At 41.1% G+C, this 11,655-nt stretch overlaps 1 protein-coding gene across 1 annotated transcript; it reads left to right on the forward strand.

The window, feature by feature from the left end:
• Positions 1 to 332: 332 nt before the first annotated feature.
• Positions 333 to 10,628, forward strand: cunh15orf39 (chromosome unknown C15orf39 homolog). Its single transcript, XM_034141713.1, has 4 exons — positions 333 to 534; positions 2,842 to 6,052; positions 6,949 to 6,983; positions 8,657 to 10,628. The coding sequence occupies exons 2-4, from the start codon at positions 2,884 to 2,886 to the stop codon at positions 8,660 to 8,662; spliced, it is 3,210 nt and encodes a 1,069-aa protein (XP_033997604.1). The 5' UTR covers positions 333 to 534; positions 2,842 to 2,883; the 3' UTR covers positions 8,663 to 10,628.
• The last annotated feature ends 1,027 nt before the right edge of the window (positions 10,629 to 11,655 follow it).

Raw genomic sequence — 11,655 nt, forward strand, 5'->3', positions numbered from 1 at the left:
GCTACTTACTACAACATGTATTTTAAAGCAATGAATTAATGGAACAGGTTGTTTTGCATCACAATGGTCGTCAAGGGACGTTCTGTGATTCTACAGATTCTACAGATGGCCAGTCCCTGGTTATGATAAAAAATGCAAAATGTTTGGTTTCATTTTTTTTAAATGTTAAAACCCAAAAGGTACCCGATTCAGAGAATCACCCCAATACATGGAAAATGACAAGCGGGAAAACATCACATGTGTAGAACACAAGCCGTGGATAGACGGAGGGTGTGACTCCGCCTTTTGATCAGAGACCATCCTCCTCCCTTTTGTCTTGTCTTCAGTTTGTTAACTTCTCCAAAAGCCGCATGGACTTCGGGCGCGCCGCTCACCCATTTTTGGCAAACCGTTCCTCTCATTGCGTGGGATTTTAGCGCATCCGGGCTGACCCGGTCCACTCTCAAACAGAAACTCCCCCCCCCCCCCCCTTCCTCACAAGTTGTGTTTCATGGAGTCTTCGTGGAAATCATTGATTGTCAACACAGCAGCGAGGTAAGAAAAACAACTTTACTGCTCAATCTTAACATGTCCAAATTTACGAGTGACTATAAATCAAACAAATATTGGTTTTACAAACAATAACAACAATAATGTTTCTTCTAAGAAAGCATGACTGTGAAAATATTGCATGCACACATCGCATTGCAAGTGTGTGAAACTGTTTTTTTTGTGCCCACACTGTGGTTTTAGTTTTACCGTGGTTTATGACGCTTTCGCTGCCTGTATGGAAATCACTCGCACTCTGTCTTATGTTATTTTCATATCATTTGCGTCCTGTTCATTTTAGCAGGCGTGCTGGCAGGACAACGAGCGTTGTGTTCTACAGTATTACCCCTGATACATATGTGCCACATTATCTACAGAAAGAAGCTGTGAAGACATGTTTAAGTTCCGTTTTTATGCGTGTACAATACATGAGTCATTTTATTCGTTACTTTTCAGGAAATAAACTTTGAGATGTCACGTGAACTGCTGACATCTTAATACTTTTCTGGACCTGACATACTCGAGAATGAATCATAGAATACATTATTTATTACTAACTTTTTTGACAGACTAATAAAGTGTATGTTGTTCCCGACTCACTCTTATCCCACGTGTTGGAGGCTAGTTTGTCAGTTTGGACGGTTTGCTTTCGGAAATCGCACTCTCCATCACCCCTACCCACAGATCTGGGAGATCTCACACGCACACAGTTCAGAGTGCTGTTTTCAGTCGGTTAAAAACAACCCTGCGCAGCTTCCTCCATGCACATGACTTAAACCACATTTCACCACACTATGCAGATATGGCATAGATCTGTACTTTCTGAAAGGTGTCAACAGGATGACCAGATAACATCTCAAATAATTAGATCTTATTGATAGTGGTCATTACGCCTACATGTATGTCATTATTATTTTTTCTATATTCTACAGTTTGCTGGTTGTATGTGTATGCTGGATCTGATCCAGCTGTTTCAACATATATTGGCAGATCGTGAATTTGGCATCGTGTCAAAAGGCAGCAGGGATGTTTTGCAATATGAACTAGTTTAAGGGAGTCATCTGGAAATTATTGCCTACTTGTGAATATACAAATAACAAATGTTAGTAATAAGTATAAACACCTTAAACTTTCGATTCATGTTGATGCCAGTGTGGCACGAGGAAGTCACCTTTCCTCTCTCTCCAACCAAAACCGACACTTGTTTTTCAATTGAAGATAGATATTCCACGTTATGTTTATGTAAATATAAAATATGAATTGGTTGCTGGCTCAGTTGTGAGGATATGCCGCCTGCTAAATATACATTGAATATCTTGACTAACTGTCAGACATAAGAAAACAGAAGATCAAATGGTAGGCTTTGCTGTACAACTATTTTCTGACATAAAGCAGCAAACAACATAACCAGCAGCTTAACTGAAAATAAAAATAACGTATCTATGCAGCCCTGGAAGAAGTGTGTGAAATAGGAACTGTGGTATGACTCACGGTTTGTGGTGAATAAATGCAGAATTGAAACATACAGTCCGCTGTAGTGTGGGGTCTCAGGATAACAAGATGAGATCAGGAGATACATTGTGGTTTGTGAACAGCAAGACTGAAGCTCTCTGATGTGGCGCTGATGACACATCTGAAATTAGCCATATATATTGTATCGTTAGGATTCTTTTTGGCAGTTTTCTGTTATTTGACAGTATAGAAAAACCAGAGCGAAACCCGGGACGTTGTGGTAATGTGGCATGCGCCAAAACCACTCGGCTACAAAGGTGATATACAGAGTATGACTCAAATACAGTATCACAGTAATTCAGAGCTGTTGTAATTTTCATATTTGAAGACATGGCCTTGAAGTGAACACTGCCTTCAACAACACAAGGATATTGTATCAACATCATAACCGGTATTGATAAGAATTCCATCATGTTAGCTGGTTTGTTTATTGTAATGTGGCAACTATCATGTTGGCTACTTGTAGGAAAACGGATTCACTTATTTTTCTTGCAGTTAGTAACGATTCATACTTGCACATTTCTACTTCTTGTGTTTGCTTCCCCTTATGTGCAGCGCCTGATAAGGAAGTGTGTGACTTAAGCCACAAGATTCTTCCATGTTGATAAAAGGCCTAAAGCTAGCTGTTATCTAATGATGACTCCTTATGTGTGCAAAGTGTTTTTGGATTTCTGCAGTCCTATCTGATGTCTGAGGTGTGAGTTTATTCAAGCAAATTTCAAATATGGATCCTTTGAACCAATTTTGCACAGATATTAAATATTAAATCCACTGTCTAATTTTTTAAAATTATATTCACAGGTTTGGAGCCATATCATTGCACCATCACATTAAAGTAACTACATGATGAGCAGCCAGGCGATGCACATTGACCCATTGTTTCGACACAAGATGCCGTTATTCGACGGGACCATAGCATCCACGGGACTGTCGAAACCTCCAAATATGTCTGGTTTCCTGAGTAAGCCAGTGCTGCAGTACAACGGCGCTTACTTCACTTATGACCACAGAGGAAAGGACGGAGCAGGATTTACTCCTCCTTGGAGCACCTCAAAGCCCTCTCTGCTGGATGGCAGAAGTCCTGTGAGTCACCTTTCTGGCATGGAAGGACAAAACCACATCATTTACAGGCAAGAAAGCAAATCTTTAGAGGAAGGCCATTCTCCTTCATCCTCTTTGAATCACGCCCCAGTAAAACCGGGCTTTGCGTTATACACTAAAGGTCCTGGGATCAGGAGTCCCGCAGCTGCTGCGCCAGTAGCTGTTAGAAAACAAAAAGCTGGAGCGGAGAATTCATCTCCCCCATCTGAAAACTCTGTTTACGTAGCAATTCCTAAGCCACATTATATGCATAACCCCTGCTGTGATGAACTGGGTTGTGTGATAGGACATCAATACAGTGTGGAACATGGCTCTCAGAGGATACCCAGCACTGTATATGAGCATGATTGGATGCAAAATGATGCTCACTGCACTGAAAGACCACCCGTCCAGAGGACAGGACCAGACACACTGCTGCAACAGAGAGGTTTACAGTTTGAGCCCAGAGCGGAACCACTAAAGAGGGGGACGTACAGCCCAGGTAGAGCAGGGACTTTTCCTGCTATGATCGACCCAAACTATAGCAGTTACCCCTGCACCCCGACTCGCCCACTGTATGGTTCTCTAAGTGAGCAGAGCCAGCGTTTACAAACCTCCCCCAGAGGCTACCCTAGCCTATACTCCTCCCATCCCACATATGAGCATATGACATCAGAGGTTTATCAGGAACATTCTCCCATGTCCAAATATGGTCAGCTAACACAGCACCCAATGTTTTACTACTCCCAAGCAAATGTGGAGGTAGAAAACAGGTCACAGTGTAAGCAGAGGGAAGATGTGCCTGTTATTCTCAAGCACACCATCTCAAACCCCCGGGAGCATTACATATTTCCTCAGTCGTTTCATGGTGAAATTCCTTTGTCTTGCAGTGAAATGTTGCAAAATCATGTCCTAATGCGGAGTTTTGATTCTCCATGTTATGCAGTTCCAAGATGTCATTTGAATGCAAGCCAAATCAGATCCCCCCCAAAAAGGCAACATGCAATGCCGAGCTTGCACTCTAATCACATTGTTTCCCAATCAGGCCAAAACATGGCGCACCACATGGCCTCTGCAACAGACCAACATAAGGACAAACCTAGCCCGCAGTTTGACCAATCACATCCCAACTCGCCATTCCGACGTGTAAACATAAGCAGTCCTGCCAGGCGTGTAAGCCCACCGAGTGTCTCACCGTCCAACATACACATGAACAGGTTTCATTCCCCACTCACCAGCATGCACATGGACCGACCCGTCTTTTCACCAACTGGCTTGAACATGGAAAGAATCCTAGACTATTCTTCCAATGAAGCCCATGTTAGGTGCCCAGAACATCCCAAAAGTCTTCCTGTTTCCCCACAAACATCGCTGCCCCGGTCACCTCATCACATTGCAAATCAAATCCAAGCAGCTGTAGCAAATCAGGGAAGTGTCCGTAAGATAATTTATTCCCCCCGTGCACCACGAAACCAACACAATGGCCCTGTGTCCAGTCCAGGCTCTGCTATTCTCAAAAGGTGCCTGAAGAGAAGTATTTCTCACCCATTTTCGCCCATCAAAATAAAAGAAGAAGATAAAGATTTATGTGAAGTGGGATTTGTTACAAAACGACAGAGGGTAGAAATGGAGAATGCAGAAGAAAGAATAAAAACGAGCTCCCCTCCTATGCCAGTTATTAACAACGTCTTTAGTCTGGCACCTTACCAAGCATACCTGAAGGCCTCTGGATTTTTATTTTCAGGCAGAGTACCTCAGAGAGCCGTCCATTCGTCCGAGCACCGTGACGTTCAAACCAAGCCAGACATCAAAGTGAAAAGGCCTGATCAAGATGAACCTCAGTCTGTTCTCTGTCTGGTTCCCAAGAAAATCTGTGCACGTTCTCCAACAGAGAAGCCTGTTGTAAACATTTTTGAACCTAAAACTATTAAAGTAGAAAAAGTAGATCCAACAGACACAGAGTACATTAGTCAGATGGACTGCAGCAAAATACAAATAAAGAGGGAGCCTGAAGACACTGGTTCCTACAACAGTGAGTCAATGTTGGTGATAAAGAAATGTGAACCTGATGAACTTGAAAGTAAACCTTCATTAGCAGATGAACATGAGGCTTCACATGAGACTCCAGATCATTCCAAATCTGAGGTGGCTGCAGAGATACACTCATATCCTCGGGTTGACACATGCATGATACCTCGACCCATTACTTCACCTCACCCACCTGAGATGAAAATACATTTCAAAAACATTCCTCCAGAGTGTCTGAAACTTTCCACCTTCAATATAATTCTCAGTGATATGAAGCCTTCTCGCCCCGCACCACCCCCAGAGAAGCCTCCTGCATCGCCGATAACTGAATTTCCACCAAAACTAGAGCCCCAGGCGCCAGTCCGAAAGCACTTCTTAGAGTTGCACTTGTCCATCTGCAAGCTAATATCTAACTGTGTGTTGGCCTCCTCAGAGCAGGAGCTCCGGGCCTGGCTGTCTCAGTTCGAACTGACTATACCAGCATCTCCTACAACCAAAGTCCAGAAAGTGTCCTGTTTGTTGGGGGTAAAAGCCAGGGTGGGGTGGCTCAACGAGGAGATAAAGTCAGCGCTCCATGATGTCCTGCAGAGGCTGAGAGAGTACACCTTTCAGAAAAGCTGTCCTTTTCCACACGTCATGCGGACGGGGGCCGTGTTCCTCCCCATGCTGGTGGTGAAGGAGCTGCTGTTTCCCACAGTGCAGGGCAGCTTCATCGACCAGGTGCTGCAGGAGCACCGAGTGGAGCTACGGCCCACTACGCTCTCAGAGGAAAAGATCCTCATCCAGCTTCACAAACGAGCCTGCTCCTCCAGGCTGAGGAGACTCATGTCCCTCAAACACCTGCCGGACGTCTACTCTGATGCCGTCAACCTTCTGTATCACGCTTGTGTCTGCAAACATCTGGGTGAGTGCATGATCGCTACTATGAAGGAGTTATTTGTATATATTTTAAATAAAAGGTACAAAACGGGTATTGAAGTGATGTAATGTCCCTTACGGGTGTCCATTCAGTCCTTTTCCCATTTTCTTTCCCCAATAAATGTTGCTCTGGGGGGATAATATGTCTCATTTTGGTATCATCATTTCAGAAAAATTAGAGAGTTAGCAACAGTTGTGTTATTGACCCTCATGGGAAATGCTGGACACAACTACTTTTTCACCAAAAATGCAGTTCAAATGTCCAAAAAGGAGACAAGAAATGAATCTACAATAGACATGTATTGTTTCGGCATGCTTAAACACAATAGCGTTTTAAACCTCACACAGGGGATTTTTCCAGTAACTTCTTCAGTGCTAAGATTTGAATAATATTTGACAGTCAAGTACAGTTTATTGGTCCTGCAGCCGTAAAAAATGTAACCTTTCACCCCCCCATGAATAGAAAGTAGAGAAGAGCTTGATAAAGTAAGGTTTCGGTGTCATTTCTTATTACTGTTATTTATGATGGATCATAAGATAGACTGATATAATTCATATGGAAATGTTTGAGATAGAAGTACAATAACATTTGGTTTTCATGTACAACTACCTAGTAAGATTATACCTCTGGCTCGACCATTTGATATGTACAAGACTGCCAGACCAGCTGTACAGAAATTCCCATCGGGTAGATAGTGTGACTTACTGATTCCTCTGGATTTGTTTTATGAGGCATCATATCATGACTGTTAATTGTATCATGGTCTTCCCTCAAACAGTCTTTTAGCAATCATATAATTTCTGCATACGTGGCCATTTTTATAGGGAACAAATCACAAAAAACATAAAATATTCAATATAAAATCCATTTATTTTTTACAGAATCAACTTCAGCTGACGTCCAAAAGAGAGTCCAGGTATATTTATTGTTTATGTTGTCCCTCAATCTCACTCCTCTTTGCTTTTTCTAGATAGAAAGCAGGACACCTTCTGCTAACTGTCAATCACTAATCACTAATCACAGAAAGTTGCATGATTGCGTTTAACCTGTAGTGGTGGGTGCTGAGCTGGGCTATTTCTGGAAAAATGAAACTCATTTTTATGATTTTGTAAAATAGTATTGTTGGACCTAAATGGTTGTGACGCAAGCTGTTGGATCACATTAGCGGAGGAAGGAAGTGAAAGTCTGCAACACACACACACAGGGGGAATTCACTTTCGCACACTTTGAGCAGAGAGAAGATGCTGATCATGTTTTAACTGACCACTTCCCTGGTCAATTCAAACATGCATCTGTGCTTGTTAAGTCCCAGTGGGAAGAGGTTTTGGTGGGATTGTAATGATAAAGCTCTCAATATTCTATATTTTACTGTCAACAAATCACATTAAAAGACCAACACCAACCAAAAGGGTTTGAATATCTCTAGATACTTTCTGACTTTCCTGCCTGTGGCTCTCAGCCCCAAGAACATGTGTTGCAACATAATGTTTAAAAGAAATGCTTACATGTCCATGTTTCCTAGTGTTTTTTTGTTTTTTTTTGTACCATTTTGCATATTTAGAGCACTGGGTAGTGATTTTCGCTCCAGTAGGGTGCATGTTGTTGTTCTAAGTAACATACAGTGCACCCATCTTTATCATAATGTCATATATTTATGTATATATATATATAATGTCTTCTCAAATCCAACATGTATATTTTCAATTTTCTTTATTTTCTTATTTATTTTCTTAATTTATTTCATTTATTGTAAAATGCCTTGTCTTTTATGCTGCTGCAACACTAAAAAATTCCCAAATTGGGATCAATAAAGTACCATCTTATCTTATCTTATCTCTCTCTTATCTTATAACGAATGATCATGGTACCTATTGCAATGGTCTTTTAAACAATTTTCAGGTATCAAAAGAGGTCAATAGCAGAGAGCAATAATTAACTTCAGGCTTTGGCGGCAAAGACCAGTTCATTATTGATTTTAGTCTTTTCATGGAATTTGTTGGCAACACATATCACCAAACATGTCCTTCAAAAAATATCACCAAACATCAATAATTACATTTGTTTCTTAAACTGGGCTTAATGAAGTTTCCGTTCAAGATGACTAACAGTTCACATGGTTCAGGAGCACTTGACTTTGGTATATGAGCATTTCCTTGTCTTACTATTGCCTCACTGCTGGTTTATCCCTGACTGATAGCACCCCTGGTAGCAGCTGACTCTTTCCCCAGCCTTTTTCTGTCTCTGCTGAAAGAGTGTTTCATGGTGGAGGATCATGCTATCCAATCAGCAGGTCTGCTGATATTAATAGAATAGTTTCTCATTGTTCTGGTGTGCTGAAACCGCTATGGGAGCAATGATTTAATTCAACCTGTGTTGGACTTTGTGGTCGCTAGCTTGCTTTTGAGAAATCATCTGCTGGGAAACAAAGTGAATTGTGTCATCTACATGTATCTAATGATTCCCCGATCAATTCATTAATTATATTAACACCTACCATCCCATTTGATCACTACCTCATTTGTATATATTTCTTTCACATCTTTGTATTCATTTTGACTTGTTCTAATGTCTATATTCCCTGTGTTGCAGGCTTAGCTTTGGATGATTCTGCTGACAGAGAAAAAGATTGTGAGGAGACTCTCGTTTGTTCAGAAATCACTGTCTCAGCCTCAGAGTCACCCCCACATATACATACCAAGGACCACGAATCAATGTCAGATTGGAACAATAATAATAGAAAAGGCAGGGTAAAGAGGAGTTCGAGGCGATTGTTTCTGGACAGCAGTTCCTCAGATGAAGATACAGATGAAGATACAGATGAGACAGAGAAGGCCTTAAGTGGAGGCTTGCTGGATGCATTTAGTGAGAAAAACTGGAGTGGGTTTCAGTTGGAAGGGACTGAAAACAGAGGGAGTGACTGTATGGTTGCAGATGAGGATTCTTCACTAAGCACCCCTCCTGAGAATTCATGGATGTGTCCTTTGACCTTGGACAAATGTTCTCCATCTCCAAGTGACAATGAAACAGAGGACTACTGCAGTCTGCCTCCTGTCAGAGACAAGTCTCCGGTGAGATCCAAGAAATGTTCAGGCGTGATTCTCAAACTGAGGAGGATGTTCGGCAAAGGTCTGAACAGAAAAAGGGCTTGCTACCAAGCAGTGTCAGACTCAGGGACAAGTGCGGATCCTTCCCTCTTGCAGACAGGTGATGGGGAAGTGAGCCGAGAGAGGGACATTTACAGGAAGACGTCCAAAGTGACCCACAGGTGGCAGAGGACGGGAAGCTTCTGTCACACATTGAGACCTCTAAGCACTTCTTCTCATAGAAAACACAGATCCCTCTTAAAGATCAAATACTGTCCCTACTTGACTGCGTGCCACACCGCTGAGCACAGGAGGCGCTGGGTCCTGCGCTCAGCCGTCCAGAGGGCTCGGAGGGCCATGAGATTCGACTACCCCGACCTGGTGGGGAAGAGGATCCGCCATCTGTACGAGGAAGACGACAAATCTGAGGTGTGGTACAGAGGGGAGGTGATACGTGTCCACGAGGCCCACACAGACCCTATAAAGACTATATTTGAGGTCACGTATGACAGCGAGCCGGAGTGGAAGTACTACCTGGAGCTACTGATAGACTATAAAAAAGGCTGGCTCAAAGTCGAAGACTAGTTTTCCCACACAAATGTCTTAATGCACATTTTGCCTTTTGTCAAGTCAGTGTAATAATAACACTTCTTAATTGTTCCCTCTTCGCTGCTTTTTCACTTGCCGACAAAGGCAGCGTTCATTAACGCTCTGGCCTCCCCATGACTGAAGTTGGACTGGTTTCTTTTTGTATTTGGTAATGTGGTCAGCTTAACATTCTTGTCATTTGAGAGCTACAGGATGCATTTTGAGCGACTTTAGCCAATGTGCAACATCCTGTAGATGTTGTTTTAAACGCTTATCTTTTGACACATCTGTTATCTACTTTAAGCACATATTGAATTTGGTTGTGTGAAAGAAATGATACAATCTTGCCTTTTTTTAAGATAACTGCAAAAAACGTGTCAATCAAGTGTCAATGTTTTTCAACTTTAATTGTAAGCAACTATGACGTTTGGTATTTATTGTTGTGTTCCAATAATGTTTATATTGATTGAAGTTAGTGACTTGTACATTGTTTTTCTATTTGGATTTTGCCAGTGAAAAAAAGAAAACCTAAAAACAAACTTGACATCAAGACATCTTTAAAGGTCTTCACTTCTTCAGTGCCAGCCACACTTATGTAGGTTTACATTAAAATGCCAGTTTTTTACATTATTATAACAAAGGCTGTTATTCACCCTGCTGACTGTAGTACTTTGTGTTGTATTGTGTGTAATTTAAGCTGGACAGGCATTAGTGTGGGACTCTACTAAAGCTGCCTAAGAGGTCTTTGATGACACCCACACTGCTGTTTTAATCACTGTGAACATGAAGAGACTTTCCCCTCAAATCATATTTTTGAAGTTTTGTTGGACTACTGAAGACGAATTTTTTTGTGTTTTTCTCACGGTTTTTAATAAATGTTTGTAATGATTCAATGTCTCCTGCTGTTGAAAGTGTACTTTTCTACTATGAGACGACTTGACATTTTATTTTCTTTATTTTACTCACCTGTGTTGCATGATGTCTTGAATATCAAAGATATAATTTAACATATCACTCCATCTGTAACTGGGGATTACCAGCTATACCTTCTCATCATGTAGGACACAATAAATGTACGACTTTGTGTGACTTAACTGTTAGAGTAACCTGTCACCTCACAGCTAATGAAACTTAGTCATTGTCACATAGGTGTGATACTTTAAATGGTAAAACAGACTAGTATAACAATGAGCAGATCGTTTTGTAAACATTACCTTTGGAAAATAACCTAAAATGTAAACCTTCATGTTGGAATAACAGTATCTTTGTCTCCATCCTGTGGCAGAATGCTAAACTCTTTTTTAAATAGCTTTTTTAGGTTGACAGATGGGTTACGCTTATTTATCTAACAACCATACACAATGGTAGTATTCAGAAAGAAACAGGTTGAAATAAATCATTTTTTTATTATGACGAAAAGTCTTTTGAATGAAACAAACCTTGTCCATTATCAAACAATGACCCGTGCCAGAGCGATATTTGCAACATTTTGCACTTTAATATTTTCTCCAAAACAGAACACTAATTTTTCCCACATTTTTACACTAATAGGAAATAAAACAACTTTGATAGCATAAAGAAAAGATATGTAGAAAAAAGTATTAAAAAGTTTTTGGATGTCTCAATTCAATGTAAGTAGCTGCTTGTGTTACTTAAAACGGTAAGTCAAAAATGTTCTACTAGCACACACAATGAACAGTGAGCCCTGGGGAGTGTTTATGATCACAGCTGAGCGGCTGTGTTACTGCAGGACAGCTAAGCCCATCTTTTAAAACTACCCATTCAACTGGTGACATACAAACAACCACCTGATCTTTATCATACAATCTGCAAATAAAAGTGGTGCAAAGAAGTACCATTTTTTTGCAGAAAGTCAAAATGATTCAAGGAGAGTTACCAAATGAAGTCTACGCAATT

This window comes from Trematomus bernacchii, unplaced genomic scaffold (assembly GCF_902827165.1).
Source record: "Trematomus bernacchii unplaced genomic scaffold, fTreBer1.1, whole genome shotgun sequence".
Classification (NCBI taxonomy): domain Eukaryota; kingdom Metazoa; phylum Chordata; class Actinopteri; order Perciformes; family Nototheniidae; genus Trematomus; species Trematomus bernacchii.